Below are 24293 nucleotides of genomic sequence, written 5' to 3' on the forward strand. Positions count from 1 at the left end.
GTGTTTAATGTAAGGAAGACAGCAGCATCCACTTGTGTCTCTATGTACTGACCGCCTCTTTTCTCTGGCACAGGAGTTTGATCCTGAAGAATTTTACCACCTGTTAGAAGCAGCTGAGGGTCATGCCAAAGAGGGGCATGGAATTAAGTGTGATATTCCTCGCTACATCGTTAGCCAGCTGGGCCTGACACGGGATCCCCTAGAGGGTGAGCATGCTGCTTGGTGGCTATAAAGAGGCATGGATATAACATGACCTCAGGGGTCTCAGGGCTGCAGGAGACACTCTGTGGTCTCTGCTATTACACAGCCTTTCCTTTGGAGTCACTGTTTACGTTTACCTGCTGTGCCCCAGCTAGGCTTGCTTTGGACCAAGCTAGGTTGGATTCAGAGCCTCAGATCAAACAAGGGCAGTAAAGAAGGACCATAATCACATTGTTTTAAAATGATCACCCTCCTACATACTTCCCTCTCTATTAGCCACCTTACAAGCCTTTGTTTGGCGCTTGTCCAATTCTGCTTTAGAGTTTAACTTCATGATAAGCCCATGCATGAACCCTGGATTTCCAGGTCTAGCTCCTGTCTGCCCCTTCCGTCCCCCAGTAAGTAGTCTTGGCCTAAAGGATAGGTACTAGAAGCCCCCGTCAGCCCTGTTGTCCAGGAAATGTCCCGAGTTTGAGAGAAGCTCTTCCAGACTGTGTCAGGCCTTGTAAATGGCACTGAACTTCTAGACCTAGTAGAGTAACAGAACGTGGCTTTTTTCCTGTCTGAGATCTGTGCTTTATTAAGGATTGAGCCACAGGGTTAGGTTTACATTTCAGGCTGATATAGGAAGTATTAATACTTATCCCACATGTACCTGTTGTGTGATATGAGCATATTACCAAAATGCCTACCACTGCTATGCAATTTTCTCTGGTGTCCTTGCTGTTTCTAGAAATGGCCCAGTTGAGCAGCTATGACAGTCCTGATACTCCGGAGACAGATGATTCAGTTGAGGTAAAGGTCCTGAGCTCCTGCCTCAGTCTTGAGACTGAGCTCTGAAGCCCCATAAGTTTACTTTCAAAGAACATCTTGGGACTAGAGAGATGGTTTGATTGTTAAGGGCACTGCTGCTCTTCCAGAGGACCTGGGTTCAATTCCCAGCACCCATGTTGATGACTCACAGCTACCTGTAGCTCTAGTTCTAAGAGATCCAGTGCCCTCCTCTGACCTCCATGGGTACCAGTCACACATTATGTACATGTGGGCAAATACTCATACACATAAAATAACATTAAATGACTTAAAAAAAAAAAAAAAGAGAGAGAGAGAAGGAATACTGAATCGATGGGGTGGAGGATGGGAAGTTGGTGCTGCCAACAATGAGAAGTTTGGTTCCTGGGAAAGAATGGGCAGCAGCTGCATGAGGGACTGAGACTACACAGCTTCCCCAAACATATGTATTCTGAAAGTATACTTACTCCCTTCCTTTTCCTTTATCTCCCAGGGTCGTGGGGCATCTCAGCCATCTAAAAAGACCCCCTCTGAAGAGGACTTTGAAACCATTAAGCTCATCAGCAATGGCGCCTATGGGTAAAGGCATGGGTCATTTTGTGGCCAGTACTTGAGCCCTTGGTCTCTTCCTTCTGAAAGTATGATTCCTAATACACTGGGGAAAAGATAGCCCAGGGTGTACCTTCCCCCTCCTTGAATTCTCCTGGAATGTCAAGAGTTTCTCCTGGCATCTAAACATTGATTATTTGCCAAGGCAAGAGTCCCGCCTGTCTTGGTAGCACTCTTAGTTTTGAAAATATTGAACTGGGTCCTCAGGACCTTGTCTGCCAGGAGATTAAAGAGTTAATTGGGCCAGAATCCCAGATTCTTCTCAGTAGTAGACACATTCCCAAGAGCTTTGTTGTTCTGTGCACCCCTGTGGGATGAAGAGGCACTTTGGGGTTAAAGAATGTACAATTGAGGTGCTGAAAGCCCGTGGGGGCTGGGCTGGGCTGGCTGTCTTTTCCAGGGCTGTCTTTCTGGTGCGGCACAAGTCCACTCGGCAGCGCTTTGCTATGAAGAAGATTAATAAGCAGAACCTGATCCTACGGAACCAGATCCAGCAAGCATTTGTGGAGCGCGACATACTGACTTTCGCTGAAAACCCCTTTGTGGTCAGCATGTTCTGCTCCTTTGAGACCAAGCGTCACTTATGCATGGTGATGGAATATGTTGAAGGTACTGGGGGAAAGTGACCTGTCAGAGTACAGTCTGAGACTTAGGCCTAACTAGGGACCGGCTTCTTTGTATGGTAGTGAAGTTTCAGGCTCCGGCTTTCAAGACCTCGTTGTCATCCATTTCTGCTTAGGAACTCTGAGACCACTGGTCACAGTAAGCTCATAGCGCCACAGTGAGAATGGTGCGCACTGGCACTCTGGGGCTGATGTGGCAGCCCAGCAGCTGTAGAGTCTTCCCCAAAGTCTACATACTTAGGAACAGAGGCTTTAGGTAGCAGCCACAAAGCCCAACAAGGGGCTCTGAGAAGATTGCATCAGTGTGATGACTTGTAAAGTGGCCACCCGTAAAGCCAGTCACATACTCCAGTGATAGACTAGAAGAAAAGCATGGGCAGAGCTCTAGAGAGGGGCAGCAGCCTTGCAGTCACCCTGCCTGTGACCCGCTCACTCTGTGTACAGCTCCAAACATATTTTCCCTAAGGCTTTAAGTTGAACCTGAACAAAGCCATGCTTTTACTTCCATGGGTATGAGCTGGATAAAAAGGAAGGGAACAAACATGAGTGTTTTAGCAGATGCATTAATTGAATGCGGCATCCATCCTAAAAACCTTAGTCTTATCCCTGCAAGCCATGAGGAACATATGAAGGCTTGGATTCCTTCCTTCTGTCATCTAAATGATACTCTTGAAAGCCACTGGCAAATCAGTTTCCTGCTCATATTACCTATTTCTCACCCATGCTGGTAGCAGAAAGGCTGAGGACACAGGCCCACCATGAAGCTGTTCTGTGTGTCATTTCCTTAGGTACTGCAAAGCCTGAGAGCTGGCTGGAGCAGGGTCCAGGGTCAGGATAGCCTTTCCTTACAGTAACCTGGGCTTTTCACAGGGGGAGACTGTGCCACTCTGCTCAAGAACATCGGGGCCCTGCCTGTGGACATGGTGCGTCTGTACTTTGCAGAAACGGTGCTGGCTTTGGAATACTTACACAACTACGGCATCGTGCACCGTGACCTCAAGCCTGACAAGTATGCCCACTGTCTGGTTCTGTTGTTCAAGACTTCCTCTTTAAGTCTCTTGATAGTTGGGACAGATATAAAATATTTGGATCATCTTAGAATGGTTACTAGGAAACAGAAGAAACCAAGCAGAAGAAAAATCACATGTAATAATGACTATAGAAAATAGCTTTGATACTATGCAGACCTGTGTTCAGATGTGCTTAATATCTCTTTTTATATAATTTTTATTTTATTTGCATTAGTGTAGGATCCCCTAGAACTGTTATAGACAGCTGTGTTCTACTTGGGATTGAACCCAGGTCCTCTGGAAGAGCAGCTGGTGCCCTTAACCACTGAGCCATCTGTCCAGCCCCAACTCTGAATCTTTTTAACTAAAGTTTTGAGTCTCAAATTCCTTCCTTCTGAAATGAAAACAGCACATTTGCTGTGCTGAGTATTCTAGAAATAACTCTCCCCACCCCTCCCTTTTTCTTCTTCGGTACTGTTTATCAAAACCAAGATTATGATAAAACCATGCTGGGGAGGTACTCTACCAGTTCAGAATAGTTTGGAGACCATCACAGAACTCAGTCGGTCACAGAGTATGTCTCTTGTTCAGATGATGAGCCTGGCAGAAAACCTGACTTTGGGATAGTTTGAGTTTGTAGCCTGGGCAGCTGGACAGACTTGGAGCCCATTAAAGAAGTCAGAACCAGGGGCTGGAAATATGCCTTGGAGGTTAAGAGCATTGGCTGCCCTTGCAGAGGTCCTGAGTTCAATTCTCAGCAACCATGTGGTGACTCACAACCATACATAGTGAGATCTGGTATGCAGGTATACATGCAGACGGAGCATTGTATATATAATAAGTAAATAAATCTTAAAAAAAAAAAAAAAAAGTCAGGACCAGAGAGAGTAATTTGGGAATCACTAGAAGGGTGGCAAGGTGAAGCCCTAAGCATCAGATAGAGGCAGAATATGTAAAGAAGTCTCTGATTTCTAATTTCTCCCTCCCAAGACATCCAAGGGCATGGAAAAAGATTTTGTCATTTTCCCTTTCCCTGAGATGGATATGGTAAGGCCCTCCGCTTGGGGGAGGGATTGTTAGTGACTGTAGCAGCTACTTTAGGTGACGCACTGATCCCAAGCCTGGATGAAGTCTCTTCTGTCAGTGTCGGTTCAGGTATAGAATGTAGTGGAACAAGAAAGCAATTGCAAGGAGGGACTGGAGTGGTGCTCCTAAGGCCAGAGCTGCTCTGTCATCGCTGCCTAGCTCCCCATTTTGTGTCCCTAGGCACCATGCAGAGGCTAATGCTAAATCAGTACTGAGGGGCAACTGCGAAATCACACTGTGATTTTATTTCTGTGATCTCACAGCCTTCTGATTACATCCATGGGGCATATCAAACTCACTGACTTTGGACTTTCTAAAATTGGCCTCATGAGTTTGACAACCAACTTGTATGAGGGCCACATTGAAAAGGATGCCCGGGAATTCCTAGACAAGCAGGTAAGAAAGCGTGGGGAAAACCTCGGGGATTGAAATAAGGTCTAGGAATTACTTGCTTTATCTGTGACCTGAGTATTAACTCCAGGTTTTTGCCCTTAGTCCCTGGGAAGCATTGAAATGGGTAGCACATTTTGAAAACAGGATAAGCCCTGAGAAAGGGGGATAAAATTTTTCATGAGGCTTAGATGAAATAGCGGTTTAACTGCTGATGCAGCAGCATGTGAGATCAGCCAGAGGCACAGCTCTCCTGGGGCCTGTTCTTGGAACGTAGCTCCACATTTACATTGGATGCCATTTTCTGGAGAGCAGTCCCTGGATGCTCTCTGATTGATGTTTCAGGGTGTGGTGGCCATAGTGAGCGCTGAGTTCTGTTTGGGGCAGGAGCCCATTCTAAGAGCAGATTCAGAAGAGAGTAAGAGTTTAGAGAATGATGGGTTTGGGCTAGAATTAGATAGTTTGGTTAATTAGGAAATACAGAAGCCCTCCTGACAGAGAGCTTTCACTCTGGTTCCCTGGGACTGCTGTTGGTCCTGTTTATTAGTTAAGGTAAACTGCCTCTTCATTCAGAGACTTCTCTGCCCAGCAGTAGAACATCCCCTACTGCCATGTCAGCAAGCTGTCTTTAGGATACTGAGCCAGCCTGGCTTCTCTGTACTCAGGTATGCGGGACCCCGGAATACATAGCACCTGAGGTGATCCTGCGTCAGGGATATGGGAAGCCGGTGGACTGGTGGGCCATGGGCATAATCCTGTATGAGTTCCTGGTGGGTTGCGTCCCTTTCTTTGGAGACACTCCGGAGGAGCTCTTTGGGCAAGTGATCAGTGGTAGGTACTGTCACCCGGATCAGTGTGGAGTCAGGCTGTATGCATACAGTTGGGAGGCTCATGAGCTCTTTTTTCTGAATGAGTGTGTGTGCCTGGTAGGCTTTGATTCTTTGGGTGTATGTGTGTGTTTGTGCGTGCATGCATGAGCACACATCCTTTTTGTCCTCCTGGGGCTTTCTCTGTGCTCATGTCACTCTTGTGTCATTGTGTTCTGTGCTGTGCTTATATCTGTGAGGGTGAGTTCTATGCCTGTAGAGCAGAATGGCCGTGAGCTGGAGCTTCAGGAGTGGGAAGTTACTGTTGGAAATGCCCACGCTGGGTCACAGAGCAAGCTATGAAGGGACTGTGAGATTCCCTTAGGAGTCGGGAAACCTGTAGGACTTTAGTAACTGGGGTCCTAGGCAAAGCTTTGAGGAGCTCTAAAGCTGGCTTTTCTCCTTCCTTATACTATCCTTTTTCTGCATCTCCCCATTCTACCCACAATTTTTCCTTTCTCTCACACATGATACTTCAGATGAGATTGTATGGCCTGAGGGTGATGATGCACTGCCTCCAGATGCCCAAGACCTCACTTCCAAACTGCTTCACCAGAACCCCCTAGAAAGACTAGGGACAAGTAAGTTGGTCCTTTCTCCTGTTTCTCACCACTTGGAAAGGGGACAAAGAGGCTGAGTGTCTGTACCTTAAGGTTCAATGGAAGGTCCCTTTTGGTCTTAAAACTCCCCTGTCAGCAAAGGAGTACTTAAACTGAGACTTCACAGGCCTGCCTTCTTCCGTGCAGCTAATCTTGTCCCCATACCCGCTCTGTCTGCAGGTAGTGCCTGTGAGGTGAAGCAGCACCCGTTCTTCATGGGTCTGGACTGGACAGGACTTCTTCGCCAGAAGGCTGAATTTATACCTCAGCTGGAGTCAGAGGATGATACCAGCTACTTTGACAGTAAGACTGCTGGTTGGGTGAAGTGGAGCATGGACGGCGTGTTCCCAGAAAGGACTCTGCATCCCTGGGTTAGGAGCTAATTAAACTGTGTATTTGGTCCAGCTCGTTCAGAACGGTACCACCATGTGGACTCTGAGGATGAAGAGGAAGTGAGTGAGGATGGATGCCTTGAGATCCGACAGTTTTCTTCCTGCTCTCCAAGGTTCAGCAAGGTGTGATTGAGGAAGCCCAGACTGCTGGGGGATTGGGAGAAGAAACCCTGCCAAGGGGCAGGCCCAGAGAATTCTGATAGGACCACTTCCAGAACGTGAGCTCAGAGGACTAGGGCTACATAGAGCAGGGGCTTGTAGGATCACCGTAGGCCCTGCCAGTCAGGTCAGGAGAACAGTTTCTGAAGATACGCAGCTTAGAGAGAGGTGGGGCAAAAGGAAGGGTTCCCTCAGATACATGGCTGTCAGACCCCAGGGAGAGCCTTTGTTCCTTTAAAGGTACACGTGTCAGAGCCATCCCATGTGTCTCCTGTGGCCACAGGTTTACAGTAGCATGGAGCGGCTGTCCCTGCTTGAAGAACGCCGGACACCGCCCCCAACCAAACGCAGCCTGAGTGAGGAGAAGGAAGATCGCTCAGATGGCTTGGCAGGGCTGAAGAGCCGAGACCGAAGCTGGGTGATTGGTTCTCCCGAGATGTAAGCACCTGGGGCTCGCTAAAGTAGCCTCAGCAGAGGCAGGTGAGAGAAACCACCTGGTCCACGTCCCACATTACCTGGGCCTTCTGTTTCACAGATTACGGAAGCGGCTGTCTGTGTCTGAGTCATCCCACACAGAGAGTGATTCAAGTCCTCCAATGACAGTGCGACACCGTTGTTCAGGCCTCCCAGATGGGCCTCGTTGCCCTGAGGAGACCAGTATTACCCCTCGGAGACAACAGCAGGAGGGTATATGGGTCCTCACGCCCCCATCTGGAGACAGTTCATCTGGGCCTGTTCCTGAACGACCGTTGGAGAGGCAGCTGAAGCTGGATGAGGAGCCTTCTGGACAAAGCAGTGGGTCTTGTCCAGGTGTGGCCCAGATAATGCTGAAAGGCATAGGCTGGTGTGTATGATAGGGAGGGAGGCTGAGCTCTATTGCAGATCTTACTGTGTTCTTGGGCCCACAGCCGTGGAGACACGAGGCCATGAGCCCCCACAGCTAGCTGAGGAAGCTGCAGCCAAAGCCATCAGCGACCTAGCTGTGCGAAGGGCTCGTCACCGGTTGCTCTCAGGGGACTCTATAGAGAAGCGCAACACTCGCCCTGTCAACAAAGTAATCAAGTCAGCTTCAGCTACAGCCCTTTCCCTCCTCATTCCTTCAGGTAAGGCTACCAGGGAACTAAGGTAAAACTCATAGAAAGGACATGGGAAGCTGGGGGTCTGCAGGGGTCTCTGCACAGCGGTGGGGGGGTATAAAATAGGTATCTGAGAGGCTGCCTCCTTTCCATGCAAGTGGAGGTCTCTGAAGATTGGTGTTGATATGATGCATGTGCACCAGAGGGCAGGATTGTAGTGGCTTAAGCAGCACAGGCTTTGGGGCAAAAAGCTAATGTTCAGATCATCAGCACTGAAGGTTCCTGATCTTGAATACACTGACACTTGAAACTCTTAGTTCTTTATATATAGCACCATATATATATATATATGGCTAGAGAGATGGGTCAGTGGGCTCTGGTTAAATTCCTAGCACCCACATGGCTCACAACTGTCTGTAACTCAGTTCCAGAGTATTCAATACCCTCACACAGACATACATGCAGGCAAAACACAGTTCACATAAAATAAAAATAAATTATTTAAAATTTTTAATTGGATATAAATAATGAGCTCACAGGATGACTGTGATGTTTAAATGCTTATGGCATGCTTACGTAGTCCATCATACACACATAAATGCTAGTTATACTATTCTCTAGGTTGGTGCCATAACCCAGAGCCCCAAAAGCTCTGTGCAGATGAGGATGTTTTGTGATTCAAGTCCTGTCTCAGTCCTATCTCTGTCCATGACTAGTAATGGGCTGAGATCAGTCGCCTGGACCAGGCTCGGATCGTGGCCAGGTCAAGATCACTAAGTCTTGGTTTCTGTTTCTCCAGAACACCATGCCTGCTCACCATTGGCCAGCCCCATGTCCCCGCATTCCCAGTCATCTAATCCGTCATCCAGGGACTCTTCTCCAAGCAGGGACTTCTTGCCAGCCCTTGGCAGCTTGAGGCCTCCCATCATCATTCACCGAGCTGGCAAGAAGTATGGCTTCACCTTGAGAGCCATTCGTGTCTACATGGGTGACTCAGATGTCTACACTGTACACCACATGGTGTGGGTATGTTGGGCCAGGCTGCTGTCCAGGCTTTGTTACTCCGCCCTCCCTCACCAGAGCCTATCTGCCCACATTACTCACAGAAACCAAAGGGTGGTGTTCAGGGCTCAACAGCAGCAGAACCAGGCTCCAAATTAAAGACTCTTTCTCTTCCTGGGGCAGCATGTGGAGGATGGTGGTCCAGCCAGTGAAGCAGGGCTTCGTCAGGGTGACCTCATCACCCATGTCAATGGTGAGCCTGTGCATGGCCTAGTCCATACAGAAGTGGTGGAGCTTATTCTGAAGGTTAGTGCTGGGAATGTTGTCTGTGTGGTGCGTGATTGGCCTAGACTTATGGCCTGGACTAGCTAAGGGGAATAGGAAGGTCAGGTACACATACATCTATCTTAAGGATAGATGTAGGGATGTGCAGAATTTGAATGTTCAGTACAGGGGATTTTCTCCATATGGTAATTAACCTTTGCTGGCCAAAGCCCAGGGGCCCTTCTAAACTGCAAGTTAGACTAATGAGCAGGACAGGAGAGGCCCTGCTGTCTTCCCATTCCTAAGCCTCTCTGGGGTGCCACTTGGAATCATTTTTATCATCTGAGGGAAAACAGCGCTTATTATGAAAGAGCAAAAGCTGAAGCTATGGAGCAGGAAGGGTGAGGACAAAACAAGAAAATAATGGTCACCCTTAGCCAAAGTTTGATGCTTTTCTCTGCTTGGCTTCCCAGAGTGGAAACAAGGTATCAATTTCAACAACTCCTTTGGAGAACACATCCATTAAAGTGGGGCCAGCTAGGAAAGGCAGCTACAAAGCCAAGATGGCCAGAAGGAGCAAACGGAGCCGGGGCAAGGATGGGCAAGAAAGGTGAGGCAGACTTGGTCCCGAGGCCTACTCTAGGAGCCTGGGGTATAGCCTGTTCCAGGCCTATAGTATGATGCGCCCTTATCTCTACAGCAGAAAAAAAAGCTCCCTGTTCCGGAAGATCACCAAGCAGGCCTCCTTGCTACACACCAGCCGCAGCCTTTCTTCGCTTAACCGCTCCTTGTCCTCAGGGGAGAGTGGTCCGGGCTCTCCAACACACAGCCACAGCCTGTCTCCCCGATCTCCTCCTCAGGGCTACCGGGTAGCCCCTGATGCTCTACACTCAGGTACAGGGGTCCCCCTGCAATCAGAAACCACCCCTTGGGAACTAGGAATGAACCTGAGCCTTCTGCTTCCCATGGGCCCCACTCTAAACCTCTTTGAGCCCACCCTTGAAGAACCAGAAATCTCAGAAGGAATTGGTGGGAGGGGAGTGGGTGGAGATTAAGTGGACTCTAGCCCTTCAGTAGTATAAAGTGGATTTTGCCTTGCCACTTGGTAACTTCTAACAGCTAACACTGATGTTCCTTTTTCTGTTTGTCCATCCATCCATGTAACTATCCAAAGTGGGAGGGAATTCATCACAGAGCAGCTCTCCCAGCTCCAGTGTGCCCAGCTCCCCTGCTGGCTCTGGACACACACGGCCCAGCTCACTACATGGTCTGGCACCCAAGCTCCAGCGCCAGTACCGCTCTCCACGGCGCAAGTCAGCAGGCAGCATCCCACTGTCACCTTTGGCCCACACCCCTTCTCCACCAGCAGCAGCAGCTTCGCCTCAGCGTTCCCCGTCACCCTTGTCTGGGCATGGATCTCAGGCCTTTCCTACCAAACTTCACTTATCTCCTCCACTAGGTAGGCAACTCTCACGGCCCAAAAGTGCAGAGCCACCCCGTTCCCCACTACTTAAGAGGGTGCAGTCTGCTGAGAAGCTGGCGGCTGCACTGGCAGCTGCTGAGAAGAAGTTAGCGCCGTCCCGCAAGCATAGTCTTGATCTGCCCCACAGCGAGCTAAAGAAGGAATTGCCACCCAGGGATGCCAGCCCTCTGGAGGTAATTGGAACCAGAAGTGTGCTATCTGGGAAAGGTCCACTTCCAGGAAAGGGGGTGCTGCAGCCTGCTCCTTCACGGGCCCTGGGGACCCTCCGGCAGGATCGAGCTGAACGCCGAGAGTCACTGCAAAAACAAGAAGCTATCCGGGAAGTAGATTCCTCCGAAGATGACACTGATGAGGAGCCTGAGAACAGCCAAACCACACAGGAGCCAAGATTGGGGCCCCACCCAGAAGTGGGCCAGAATCTACCCCCTAAAAGTTCAGGAGAGGGTAGAGAAGAGGATACTTTCTTGCACAGGGATCTAAAGAACCAGGGTCCTGTATTCTCAGGCCTATTAACAGGGGTGATACTAGGTTCCCCCCAAATAGAAGTTCCAGGGTGCTGCCAGAGGCGGCCCTGGAGGCCACAAGCCTTTGAGGAAGCTGCCAACTCCTTACAAGTCCCTAGCCTGAGCAGATCTGGGCCCACAAGCCCCACACCCTCTGAAGGCTGCTGGAAGGCCCAGCACCTCCACACACAGGCACTAGCTGCACTTTGTCCCAGCTCTTCAGAACTTACCCCTACCAGTTGTTCTGCTGCCACCTCCACCTCTGAAAACCCGGGGACATGGTCCTGGAAATTCCTTATTGAAGGTCCAGACAGGGCATCCCCAAACAAAAAGATAACAAGGACAGGTGAACCAACTAATTCTCAAGATGTAGGCACCATAGCTCCAACTCTTTCTAAGAACCTATCTCCTGAGCAAGAGAAGCCACAGCCACCTAGCGTCGCTGGGCTGACCTATCCACTTCGTGAAGTCCCCAGCCAAAACTGGTTATGGGAGTCTGAATGTGAACAAATGGAGAAAGAGGAACCAGCCCTGAGCATCACCGAAGTGCCTGATGCCTCAGGAGATACGAGGCAGGACATTCCATGCAGAGCCCACTCCCTGAGTCCAGAAACTGGGCCCAGCCTGCTCTGGAGAAGCCAAGAACTTGGGGGCCAGCAAAAGCATCAGGACTTAGCACTGACATCAGATGAGCTTTTAAAGCAAACATAGCAGTTGTTTGCTTTTCTTGCACTCACCTGTGTAATACACCCTCCTGGAAACCATCTTGGCCTTTGTTTGCTTCTTTCCATTGGTCATTATACACAGGACTGTCAGCCTGGGGCCTTTTGCCGCAGGGATTGTAAAAACTAAATTCCCAGTCTCAGGAAGAGAACCTAATCCAGTTACATTTCTCAAATCGTGAAATAAGTGAGCTCGGACATAGCAAGTTACTATGCTGGATAGTAAGTTTTCTGGTGTAAGAGTAGGGAGTGGCTCAGGAAAGAATGGCCATAATGTAGCATATACAATATGCCGACTATGTTCAAAGAAACAAAAAGAATTCAAACTGGAACTAGGTCTTGCAGTTCAAGGACAGACTGTGGCTTACTGTCCTGCATAGTCACCAGTGTCCACAGGAACAAACCAGCTCTGAGACTACAGAGCACTGAAAGAGGATTTGTGGCCACTAATACTCCAGCTTGATAGATAAAGAAATGAGTTTTCTTGCCCAAGGCAATATAGTTTGGACCGAGCTGGGATTAGACCTTGAGCCTCTGATTCTAGAACCTTTATCTCCCTAGTAAGAAAAAGCACAAGGAGGCGATGAGTTTTAACTTGGGATTTGTTTACTTTGAGCTATATATGGGGTATCCAGAAGGAAATAAAAATGGAAATGAACTACATTTTATCACAATGACACCACTGGCACAGCAATATTAAAGGCAAGGTGTTGGGAGGTATAGCTCAGTGGTAGAAATGTGTACCCCCCAAAAAGGTCCAGCGTTCAGTCAGAGTTCAGTCAATACACATTTCAAAACACAAGGTACAAGAGAGGAAAGAGCTTCAAAATAGAAGGTCTAGTGGCTTCATAAAGTGCTGAGAGGCCAGATGAGATGAAAACAGAATTGCCTATTTATTTAGTGACAGACTGTTTCTGGGCTGTTGTAAGTTGGGGCTTCTGCTGGTAAATATTGCAGTGAGCAGCCTTAATGATTAGAACTGTACTGGTAGGTAGTGTTTGGGAGGGAAAGACAGAGGAAACATACAGGGGACCCAGGGAGGTAGGTAAGGTAGGTAAGAGGATGTAACACTACAGGGTAGGAAGCCAGCTTGGTGGTGTGGTAGAGATGGTAGAGAATCTGGAAAATTCTCTCTGGTAAGGCCAGAATTCCAAAATCACTGAACTGATGGTTTTGCTACCTGCCCCATAATCAAATGCCTACCTCTGACAGAAGTACTGGAAGACCTAGAGATTGGTCTTCTGGACTACTGCAGCTTTGTCATTCTGTGTGGGGAAGACGCCAGAAATTTGATTGACAATAACAGGTTCCTATACAACATGAACAGAAGCTTTTCTACATAAAAGCTATGTGCTAGTAGCTAGGGTTATATATGGTTTGCTTCTTTTTCAGAATAGAAGTACATCAGGTGCTACGGTCAGAGGTCAGAGTTCATAGCATCACAGGACAGGGAACCAGGCTTGGTATGTCAAGGCTTAAAAGACTTGATGGCTCCAAGGGATATTTGGTCCATCTGGGATGCCTTCCTTATTCATTTCTGATAGTTGTGTAACTTCTTGTTATGTGTTAGCTGCAAAGCCTGAGCTGCTGTACTGGGTCATGAAAACAGGTCACAGGTTATTGCCTGGAAGATCACAGGATGGCTTAAGAAGGTAGTGATTGTCTCATGTCAGAAGCACCAGAGCATAGGTGAAGGCGGTAGATAGGAGGAAGGAAGCCCTTCAGTTTTCTGGAAACAGTCCTAGGAGGTTGGAAGTGAGAGTGGGAGGAAGCCCAGCCACCAGTCATGTTGTGATATAAATACAAGGGCATCAACCCAAGTGGAACATTGCTGGGTGTGAGGAGTTTCTCAAGACAACTTCAGGTTACATGGTACCAGGTTTGCTTTAGCCTGTCTATTCTCTGGCTGTAGTATAGAGAGGCTGCAGTGGTTCACATACGCCAGGGAATAGTGCACAAACTTGCCAACAACAAGGAACTATGAGGTGATAGGTGATAATTAAAATTACATAAGATAAGGACTGCCTGGGAAACATACAGAGTGAAATGAGAAAGGAAACCCAAAAGGCCCCTCAACACTTAGTAGACACTGCCAGTACAAAAAAAATTGAAATAGGGAATGAGATCCTCAATTAGAAGTTAGATCCAGCAGGTATGGCAGAGCACACTGAAGGAGGCAAGAGGCAGGAGTACCTCTAAGTTTGGAGGCCAGATTGGTTTACATAGTGAACTCCAGGACAGGCAAGGCTACATCCACCATGTCTTCAAAACAAAACCTATGACTAGTTTAATTGGGTTTAAGGTTTTAGAGGGTTTAAATCCATGGTAGTGGAGCATCAGCATGATAGCAAAAAGAGTTGGGAACTCACAGCTTGGTCCTCAAGCAGGAGGCAGAGAAGGAATGCTGGGACTCACAGGAGCCTTGAAACCTCAAAGCCTACCCCAACTGACATCCTTCCAACAAGGTCACACCTTTTTGTCCTTCCCAAACAGTTTCACCAACTGGGACCAAGTACTTAGATATGAGCCTTCTGGGGCCATTCTAATTCAGAGCACCACACCCTGCATTATTCATGTGCTACATTCAATATACTGAATATGAGATATCTTACAGTGGTCTTGCCTAGATATAAGTAGGTGAATTAAGTGATGGATGGAAGCAAGCCAAGTAAAGAGGCCTAAGGTGAGACTAGAAAAGCCACAAAGATGAGACATGTCAGAAGAGAATTAGGTGAGTGGGTTGTAGTGGAGTGGATTTAGTGAAGAAAACAGAAACATTGGTTATTTAACATTTCAGAGGTTACAGTTTTGAGTAATGACCCATAGAGAAATTTCAAGTGAGGAAATAGCCATTGAGGCAGCTCTTGCTGTAAAGAAAGGAAAATGATAAGGGTATGACTAGAGTTTAAGAGTAGAATAAGGACACCCAATTTGTTTTGTAAATGCATGTAGTGCCACAAGGCCAGATAGGGTGTCACATCCTCTGGAACTGTGATGTTTTTAAATCTGCCATGTGGGTACCAGAAACTAAACTTGGGTCTTCTAGAAAAATGGCTATCTCTAGTGCTATACACCCAGCCATTTTAAAATGTAAAATGGGAATGATCCACCTGAGGAACTGAGTGGAAAAAAAAATATTCCAGACGTGAAAGGAAATAGAGTCCAAAAATATATATGAAGGATGGCCTTGGTTGGAAGAGGGCTACCTATTGTGATTTAACAAAAAGGAGAAAATACTCTCAAAGACACTATGTCCTGTTGGAGATTTCAAGGAGCAATGGGCAGGAGGTAATTTTGACTGTTTAGGGATTAAATATCATCCATAGTTTACAGCTTGTTCGTGGATAAAGTGACAAACTAGAAGACTAAGTCAGTTTCTCCTAACCCCAGATTATAATGAGAAAACGCTTATTTCTGGCATGAAAACCAATAAAATATACATTGAAATGGGTGTTAAGGGGAAGAAATGGTTCTCATTTAATTTTTTTAATTAGTATTTGAGTGAGTTTGTATGCTCTTTGGGGTAGATAGGTTTGTTGTATTGACTTCCTCTCACAGGAGAGAGAGCCTCTTGTGCCCCAGTTTAGCCTCCAAGACTGCAGAACCCCTTCCTCCCTAACGGCCTCAAGCCCACTGCCCTCCATGCCAAGAAAACAAAAAGGTGCTTCACTGCCGTGTCTTTATTGCATCTGGAAGTCAGCCAGACCATCCAGAAGTCTTGGAGAAGGTTTAAAAAAAAAACAAAAAAACCCAACAATGTGCTCACCTTACCACCTTACCTTTCCCCCACCCCGTCCCCACAAATGCACAGCAATGTCCAAACACATTTGGTGACAAGAACAATTTGCAAAAGTGGTCTAGGAACTACATTATGAATTGTCCCAACACAAGATACAATTGGCTTCCTTCTGAGTTATTTTTACATAAACTACATGAATTTTTTTTTTATTACATCAAAGACAACAGAATAGATTCTTCACAAGAAACAACAGGGTACCAAAGTTACATGCGAGGATTTGTAAGGAAACAAGGCTGGCTGTCACAAATGGCTAGAGCTAAGTAAGTAGAGACTGAGCATTGGCAGCAAAGGACCACACATGGACCCTCTGTTTTATAGTGCCATGGAAACCTCACAGAGATCTACTCTGGTGTCCTAACTAGCAGCAGACATCATCCTAGAAAAAAGGAATTGCTCAGATACGTTTTTTATCTTTATTTTTTTAGCTCAGAAGAATGCATGGAGCTGGTACCTTGCACCAAGGAGCCAGGGAAGACGTCACACTGGCTTAAGGAGTATGAAGTAAATGTGGAGATCCTATGTATTAGGAGTGAAGCTATAGGATGTCTTCATCCATGGCTGGAACAGTGACAAGAACATAGATAACCTACCTATGCTTCAACTATGCCAGGTAGAAACAGCACTGTTTTGTTATTAAAAAAAAAAAAAAAAAAAAAAAGCCGTGTATCTTTACCTCTTCTTCGGTCAATGAGACTACAGTTAAGATATCAAAAGAGACAATGCCAGGACCCAGATTATGGGACAAAACATTGAGCTAGACTTGGGAAGAAGAAAATACCTGCTTCTGAGCCATGGAGCAATAAATAGCAGCATGTTGACTCCCTCAGACACCTGGGCTACTGTTAGGAGGCTGGTCCTTATGCCATTTCCACAGCTCAGGATCAAGTAAATCATGTGGCAACTTGTCAGAAAAATATAAATTCCAATTTTTAAAATGATCCTGGGTCTCAGCCCCCACAAAGTGATCACTTAAAGGAATAAAGGACTGAAAAACTTTTCCACAGTCTAGCCTAGGAGTAGATGCTAAGATGCTTTCTCCTGTACATCCTCCATGTCTGCCTATAAAATAATGACATTATTCAACACTAAAGTTGTGTATCCTATTCCATTTTTACTTAATTGTGGGGGGAAAAAGCATTCAGGACCAACTAAAAATTTAGTGTCAGATGGTAGGGATTCCTTGCACCTAATCTTGAGCATGTAATGGCTTCAGCAATTTCAACATCAGGTGTGAAGTCACATAGGTATGCCAATCAGCAAATAGCCTGACATTACTTGGTAAACTGAGCAAGATTTCAAGCTGGTAATTTTGAAAAATTCAACAGTGGCTGAGGGAGGTCAATTTCCTCTCATTCCATATTGGAGCATCAGCAAAGAAAAGCCAACAATAAATAACATGCCCTTTCCTTCCTATCCTCATTGTGATGATTTTCTAAAACTTTTGATCTACCTCTATACTGCAGCTCATTCTAGACACTGTCACCAGAGTAAGTGCTCAGGGAAAGTCACATTCATCTTTGTTTTGGCCCCCAAACTCAATCTTCCCTGATTATAAGCCCTATGAGCCAAGACCCAGGTACAGGCTGCTTATCTTGTCCAACTAGAATGTCTGCTGCACTTCACTGAGCTCAGCCAGCTGAGTCAGACTGAGCCTGTTATGGCTCCAGGATTGGCTCTGAGCAGCTGGACTCATTTAACAGAGTGTGAAGCCAGGAATAGATGTCTGCCCTCTACCTCACTTCACTTAGCTGGAAGGTCTAAACCACATGGAGCAGAAGATTCCTGGCCTAAAATCACAGTTACTGAAGCATGAGGGCAGACTATGCCCACTGCCTTAATGGAAGGCTCACAATAAAAGGCAAATAAATAGAAAAGCCTGTAGATTATTTCCCCAGATAGTCTGAACTCCAATGCTATCCCCTCTTCTGGCAAAAGTTCAACCACAGTATAAAATAACATGTAATATGATGGGCCTTTTACCCTGGACACCAGGGCCCATGTGCCTGTGATTTACTGAGGTCTCTGACCATAAACTGAGTCCTCCTCTAGCTACCTATGGCTCCCTAAACCCTACCCAGAAAAGGCAGGGGAAATGAAGGCATATTGACCCTTGTATAGTTTTGGCTTTTAAACCTGGGGAAGCACACAACAATGTTGTTCTCTATTTGGTATATCAAGCCATCTAAAAGCACTGGATTGCACCTTTTCTTCACTCATAAAACAACTTACAAAGGTTTCAAACATCATTAGACTAAAGAAACACCACATAAGCACCAACTTCACTATCCACACAAAATAATTCTATTCCTTATCTCTGAGAAACAAGGCCAGGGCAAAGGGAAACACACTGACCAATTTTAGTGTTTGTTGAAACTCACATCTCTAGTTTTCTTTCAAGTTTTGATACAGAAGTGTACATTCAGTTACTATGTCCTTCTTGCCTTAGACCTTGGTCTGGTGATGCTGCTTTGTTGGTTTATGAACACAGTGCTTTAGAGGGAGGAGATGGTAAGATGCTGAAGTCTAAATTACATTGGTACAATTAAAGTAACATCAATTAAAGGAGTCTTTCACCTCCTTAGTTTAGATTCTGTAAATGAAACCCCATACCTCCCTATTTTCCTTTGGTTGTTTTTTTTTTCCCTTCCTCCAAACCAAACCCCATTTTACCACAAAGCCAGAGTTGGCTTCTTATTTGGTGGGGGAGAGACTATCAAAGCAAAACAACTCCCAACAGAACCATGACCTGCTCCATTCTCAGAGATGAAGACAAGAGGACATGGACTCTTCAGAGGCTTCCAAATAAAGGCCCCATCCCCACCCCACCCCCACCCCAAACAAGTTTAACTGTTCTTTCAAAGGTGCCTGACAACAAAACAAAACGCCCATGAAACCAATATCTGCTTCCAGCTTAGTATGTCAGTGCAGCAGCACAACTGAGTCCAGAGACCCTGGGCCCCTCATTTATCCCCAAATCCTGGCCAGCTACTGCTTGGCCTCTCCATTTCACATTCACAGAATCACTTGTGCAAAACAAGCAGTCTACGTAGAAAGAACACCCTCAACCAGAGTCTAATAAAAACCGCAGGAAAAACTGCTGGAGAGCATGTCTCTTCCCCTCGCTTATCTGCAGAGTGAGGGCATCTGTGCGTGGACAGGGTAGGCGAGCCTGACATTGAGGGAGTCATTGTGCTGGACCAGGGATGTCTGCTGGTAATGGAGCACCAGCTCCTTCAGCGAGCTGTACAGGTTGTAGGGTTCTGCAAAGCCATATCCTCGAGCAGTGCTGTAGATCACACAGTGCTTCACTTCCCCGTCCGCACTGAAAAGACACCAGGGAAAAATGCTAAGGTGGGACAGTAGACAGACAAAGTTCAGAGCAACTGTTAACAAAGGATCACATGCAGAAGCATCCTGTCAATCAAACATAACTGTGCCTCATAAAGGCCTGACTTCAGAGGCTAAAACCACCACCAATGTAGACCTAATCTCTCAGTCCTCAATTCCTGTTACTCCATAACATGTCTATCCTCTTAATTTCTTATGGCTATTGATTGCTACAGCTTACAATCATGAATTCTGAAATCAAGATGGTAGTCCTACAACTTACATACTTTCTTGAAATTGCTTTGGATATTGCATTTCACAGGAATTTTAGAAAAAAATCTTGTTTAATTCTGCAAATATTCAGCTAGAAATGTGGATTTTAGTTTTTTTGTTTGCTTGTTTGATAATTGTATAGATCAACTTTATGAAGTACTGATAGTTTAAATATTTTTGAGGGAAGAAAATCAAGTTTATCACATTTCAAGGAGCTGAGTAGGTGTAAGAGTAATAGAAAAACTGCCTCCAGATCAGCAACCTGTGGGTTGTGACCCCTTTTGAAAGTTGAATGAAGCTTTCAGAGGGGTCACTTAAGACAACTGGAAAACACAGGTATTTACATTATGAATCATGACAGCAGCAAGATTACAGTTATGAAGTAGCAATGAAAATTTTATGGTTAGGGGTCACCACAACATGAACTGTATTAAAGGGTCACAGCATTAGGAAAGTTGAGAACCACTGCTGTAGATATTAGCATACTGATATCTTCACTGAGTAGAGTCTTCTGTCAGTCATGATTCCCAGACATCATTGTACAACTTGTATTTGTTTAGTTCCTAGGCAATTCATATTTTCAAATGGTGTCATTTCATGTTTGAGTTATTCATTACTAGTACACAGAAATACATTTTTTTATAAACTGGGCATGGCAGCACCCAAAAACATGGGAAACAGAGGCCTGAGTATCAGAAGCTCAGAGTCATACTCAGATACACAACAGATTTAAGACCTGCCTGGGGTACATGAGACCCTATCCAAAAATATAAGTAATTATATATGTGTATGATACATACATACACACATACAACACAATGCTGTAATCTGCAACTTTATAAGGCCATTTTGCCTCTTCCTTTCCAAGCACATTTTTCTTTTTAAAGACAGGGTCTCATGGTGTACCTTGGCAGGTCTTGATACTCCCTACACAGAGCAGGCTGGTCTGGAATTCACAGAGATCCACCTGCCTCTGCTGCTGAGTCCTAGGAAGGATTAAAGACAGGTATGCCACCACTTCTGGCTCAATCACAATGCCTTTCTTAAATACAAGTCTCCCCTAATCCTAGTTTATCAAATGTTCTGTTTTGTCTTGTTTTAGGAAATGAAAGAATTGTATTTTGCAAATGCCTTGTGAACATACTGAACATACATGATGGGGCCCCTTTCCTAGTATTATAGTATCACATTAGTTGAGTTTTTCCTATGTTAAACCACCCTTGCTTTCTTGAAATGATTTTTATTTAGTCATGATGCATAATGCTTTTTCTGTGTGACTGAGGCTGCTTTCTTGGTGTTTTGTTGACTTTTTCCCCCTTTTTTTAAAAATAGAATTTTTTTGCCAGGCGAGGTGGCGCATGCCTGTAATCCCAGCATTCAAGCAGGCAGAGGCAGACGAGGCCAACCTGGTCTACAAAGCAAGTCCAGGACAGCCAAGGCTACACAGAGAAACCCCGTCTCAAAAAAACAAAACAAAACAAAACAAAAAAAAAAAGGAAAACAGATTTTTTTTTCCTTACATAATATATCCTGATTTCAATTTCCCTTCCCTCTACTCCTCACAGTTCCTTCCCACCTTCCCTCCATATGGATCCACTCCCTTTCGGTCTCTCATTAGAAATAAACAGGCTTCTAACACATGAAGTTAGAAAAAAACAAACAGAAGGGCAAGAGCCCAAAAGAAGGCACCAAGAAACAGACACCTATTTGTTTACACATTCAGGAATCGCCCAAAACACTAAACTGAAAGCCATAATATATTCAAAGTGGCCCTGGTGCAGAGCCATGCAGGCCCTGTGCATGGCTGCCTCAGTCTCTGTGACTTCATATGAACTTGGATCATGTTGATTTAGTTGGCTCTGTTTTCTTAAAAGTCCTCTATGCCCTCTGGCTATTACACTCGTTCTGTCTCCTCTTCCCTGAGTCCTGAGGGGAAGAATTTGATGAATGGCTAAGTGTTCCAAGGTCTCTCATTCTCTGAATCTAAATGTCTGCATGTAACTATTTGTTCACATCTGCTACAGATGAAAAAATCCTGTTTTGTGGGGTTTTTGAGACAGAGTTTTTCTGTGTAGTCCGGGCTGTCCTGGAACTTGCTCTGTACACCAGGCTGGCCTCAAAACTCACAAGAGATCGGCCTGCCTCTGCCTCCTAGGTGCTGGGATTAAAGGCTTGTGCTGCCACCACCCAGCCAGGAAGATTCTTCGATAATGGCTAAGCATGGCACTGATCTGTACTGCACAGCAGAATGTCCTTAGAAGTCATTTTATTGCTCCTTTTTTAACTTTTTTAAAGAACAGTAGTATTTACCCTAGGTCCTTGGGCTATAGTCACTGGTTCTTGATCACCCAAGCAGTGCTGGGTGTGGAGTGGACCTTAGGTCAAATCAGATATTAATTGGTTTCTTCCACAAGTTTTGTGCCACCACTGCAGTAGCACATCTTACAGGTAGGCCACCACTGTCAGTCCTAAGGGTTTGTGGCTGGGTTGGTATTTATGTTTCTTTTAGTAGCATACAGAGTAACTCTGCGTCCCAAAAACACTGAAGCAATATGAGTAACAATTTTATGTAATCTCATGTAAATATGGATTTAATCTCTCCATATTCAATGAGTTATATAGGTGCTGTCTTCAGCAATAGAGCCTCACTGCCAGTTTGTGGAGAACAACCTAGGGCCTTGGCAACAGCCTCGATTAGAGATTCTCCATGGGATCCCTTTGGCCAATAACTCAATTAGGTGTGACCCAATCCTGTAACTGAAAGCTTCATTTGGTGACAAGAAATGGCCAGTTGGGGCTTTGTCTCTCCAATTCTTTGGTAATTTCAATTGGATCATCTCATATATGTATGTATTTTAGAAAGCTTCTACTGTATTAGGCTTCCATCTAACCCCTCAAATGATCCTTAATTTTAATTCTCTCCCCATATTCCCTTCCTTGTCTCCTCTTCCTTCCCCATCCTCACTTGATCCTCCTGTTCCACCCCTGCTCCCATCCATCCATCACTATTCTATTTTCCTTTCCTAATGAGATCTATCTGTTCTCCCTAGTCCCTTACTCTACACCTAATCTCTGGTTCTATGGATTGTAGCCTGATTATCATTGACTTAACAGTTAATATCCACGTACAAATGAAAACATACCATATTTCTAGGTCTGGATTAGCTCATTCTAGGTGATATTTTTTCTAAGTCCATTTACCTGCTTTTTGTATGTTTGTTTTTGGTTTTGTTTGTTTTTCGAGACAGGGTTTTCTCTGTGTAGCCTTGGCTTGCTTTGTCCTAGACTTGCTTTGTAGACCAAGATGACTTTGAACTCATGGAGATCCACCTGCCTCTGCCTCCCCGAGTGCTAGGATTACATGTCCAACCATTTCATCTTCCTAATGGCTGAGTAATATTCTGCTGTGTAAGTGTATCACATTTTCTTTATCCCTTCTTCTCTTGAAGAACATCCAAGTTGTTTCCAATTTCTAGCTATTATATATATGAACATAGTTTAACAAGTGTTTCTATGAGATGAAGCATCCTTTGGATATATGCTCAAGAGTGGTAGAGTGGATCTTGAGGCAGATAATTCCCATTCTTCTTAGGAACAGCCACACTTGGTGTCCATAATGGCTGTATAAGTTTACACTACCCCAGCAATGGAGCAGTGTTCCCCTTATTCCACATCCTCACCAGCATGAGCTGTCACTTATGTTATTATCTTAGCCATTCTGACAGGTGTAAGATGGAATCTTAAAGTAGTTTGGATTTACATTTTCCCTGATGATTAAGGATGTTGAATATTTGTTTAATTGTTTCACAGCCGTTTGAGATTGCTCTTTTGAGAGTTCTCTGTTTAGATCTGTGCCCCATTTTTAAATTGGGTTGTTTTCTTGCTATCTAGTATTTTGAGTTCTTTCTATATTTTAGTTATTAGTCCTCTATTGGATGTGTAGTTGGTAAAACCTTTTTCCCATTCTGTAGGCTACAGCTTTGTCCCAATGATGGTGTCCTTTGTTATGCAGAAGCTTCTCGGCTTCATGAGGTCCCATTTATTAATCGCTGATCTTGGTGCCTGTGCTGGCAGTGTTCTGTTCAGGAAGCTGTCTCCTGTGCCAACTGATTTTAACGTTATTCCACACTTTCTCTTCTATCAGGTTCAGTGCACCTAATTTTATGTTGAGGTCTTTGATCTATTTGGAGTTGAGTTTTGTGCAGGGTGATAAGTATAGATTTATTTAAATTCTTCTACATGTGGCCATCCAGTTTGCCCGGCACCATTTGTTGAAGAAACTTTCTTTTTTCCATTGGGTCTTCATAGACACCTGTTTTGTTTTTAATAAAAAAGCCAGAGTGTCCAGAGGTATGTGGATTTATATCTGGATGTTCAATTCAAGCCCAATGTTCAATGTGTCTGTTTTTATGTGGTTTTATTATCATTGCTCGGTTGTACAGCTTGAAATCAGGGATGGTATACCTCCAGCAGTTCTTTCATTGTTCAGGATTGTTTTAGCTATCCTAGGTTTTTTGTGTTGCCATATGAAACTGAAAATTGTCCTTTCAAGATCTGTAAAGAATTGTATTGGCAGGGACTGTCTCTGACATGAATTGATTGGCCTGCTCTTTGATCACCTCCCCCTGAGGGGGGGTGCAGCCTTACCAGGCCACAGAGGAAGACAATGCAGCCACTCCTGATGAGGCCTGATAGACTAGGATCAGAAGGACTTGAGAGGAAGACCTCCCCTATCAGTGGACTTGGGGAGGGACATGGGTGAAGAAAGGAGAGGGAGGGTGGGATTGGGAGGGGAGATGGGAGGGAGCTACAGGGGGGATACAAAGTGAATAAAGTGTAATTAATAAAAATTAAAATAAAAAATATTAAAAAAAGAATTGTATTGGAATTTTGATGGGGAGTGGGTTAGATTGCTTTTGGGGAGATGGTCATTTTTATTATGTTGATCCTTACCAAACCATAAACCTAGAGGAATCTTCTGATTTTTTTCTTGTTTCTTTCTTAAATGACTTAAATGAAGTTTTTATCATACACATATCTTTCACTTTCTTGGTTAGAGTTACTCCAAGATATTTTTATTATTTGAGGCAACTGTAAAAAGTGTTTCCCTTATTTCT

At 45.2% G+C, this 24293-nt stretch overlaps 2 protein-coding genes across 13 annotated transcripts in view; one reads left to right on the plus strand and one right to left on the minus strand.

The window, feature by feature from the left end:
• Mast2 (microtubule associated serine/threonine kinase 2) overlaps nucleotides 1–16234 on the plus strand; it is a 157752-nt gene extending 141518 nt beyond the window's left edge. For 6 of the 11 annotated variants that reach the window (XM_060379788.1, XM_060379790.1, XM_060379791.1 and 3 more), the window contains 18 exons: nucleotides 74–206; nucleotides 935–996; nucleotides 1487–1572; nucleotides 2003–2211; nucleotides 3096–3234; nucleotides 4585–4717; nucleotides 5377–5542; nucleotides 6057–6158; nucleotides 6357–6479; nucleotides 6582–6691; nucleotides 7011–7165; nucleotides 7263–7537; nucleotides 7636–7830; nucleotides 8603–8829; nucleotides 8989–9111; nucleotides 9543–9679; nucleotides 9770–9963; nucleotides 10244–11819. In XM_060379788.1, the coding sequence (XP_060235771.1) occupies nucleotides 74–206; nucleotides 935–996; nucleotides 1487–1572; nucleotides 2003–2211; nucleotides 3096–3234; nucleotides 4585–4717; nucleotides 5377–5542; nucleotides 6057–6158; nucleotides 6357–6479; nucleotides 6582–6691; nucleotides 7011–7165; nucleotides 7263–7537; nucleotides 7636–7830; nucleotides 8603–8829; nucleotides 8989–9111; nucleotides 9543–9679; nucleotides 9770–9963; nucleotides 10244–11766 (4092 nt within the window). In that variant the 3' untranslated portion in view covers nucleotides 11767–11819. Of the gene's footprint in view, nucleotides 1–73; nucleotides 207–934; nucleotides 997–1486; nucleotides 1573–2002; nucleotides 2212–3095; nucleotides 3235–4584; nucleotides 4718–5376; nucleotides 5543–6056; nucleotides 6159–6356; nucleotides 6480–6581; nucleotides 6692–7010; nucleotides 7166–7262; nucleotides 7538–7635; nucleotides 7831–8602; nucleotides 8830–8988; nucleotides 9112–9542; nucleotides 9680–9769; nucleotides 9964–10243; nucleotides 11820–16001 lie in introns of those variants that run through there. The other 5 variants (XM_060379789.1, XM_060379794.1, XM_060379797.1 and 2 more) reach the window with 4 other exon arrangements.
• Nucleotides 15443–24293, minus strand: part of Pik3r3 (phosphoinositide-3-kinase regulatory subunit 3) — an 80992-nt gene continuing 72141 nt past the window's right edge. For both annotated transcript variants that reach the window (XM_021660605.2, XM_060379800.1), the window contains one exon: nucleotides 15443–18898. In XM_021660605.2, the coding sequence (XP_021516280.1) occupies nucleotides 18700–18898 (199 nt within the window). In that variant the 3' untranslated portion in view covers nucleotides 15443–18699. The remainder of the gene's footprint in view (nucleotides 18899–24293) is intronic.

The sequence above is a fragment of the Meriones unguiculatus genome, chromosome 3 (assembly GCF_030254825.1).
Source record: "Meriones unguiculatus strain TT.TT164.6M chromosome 3, Bangor_MerUng_6.1, whole genome shotgun sequence".
NCBI classification, from domain to species: Eukaryota; Metazoa; Chordata; class Mammalia; order Rodentia; family Muridae; genus Meriones; species Meriones unguiculatus.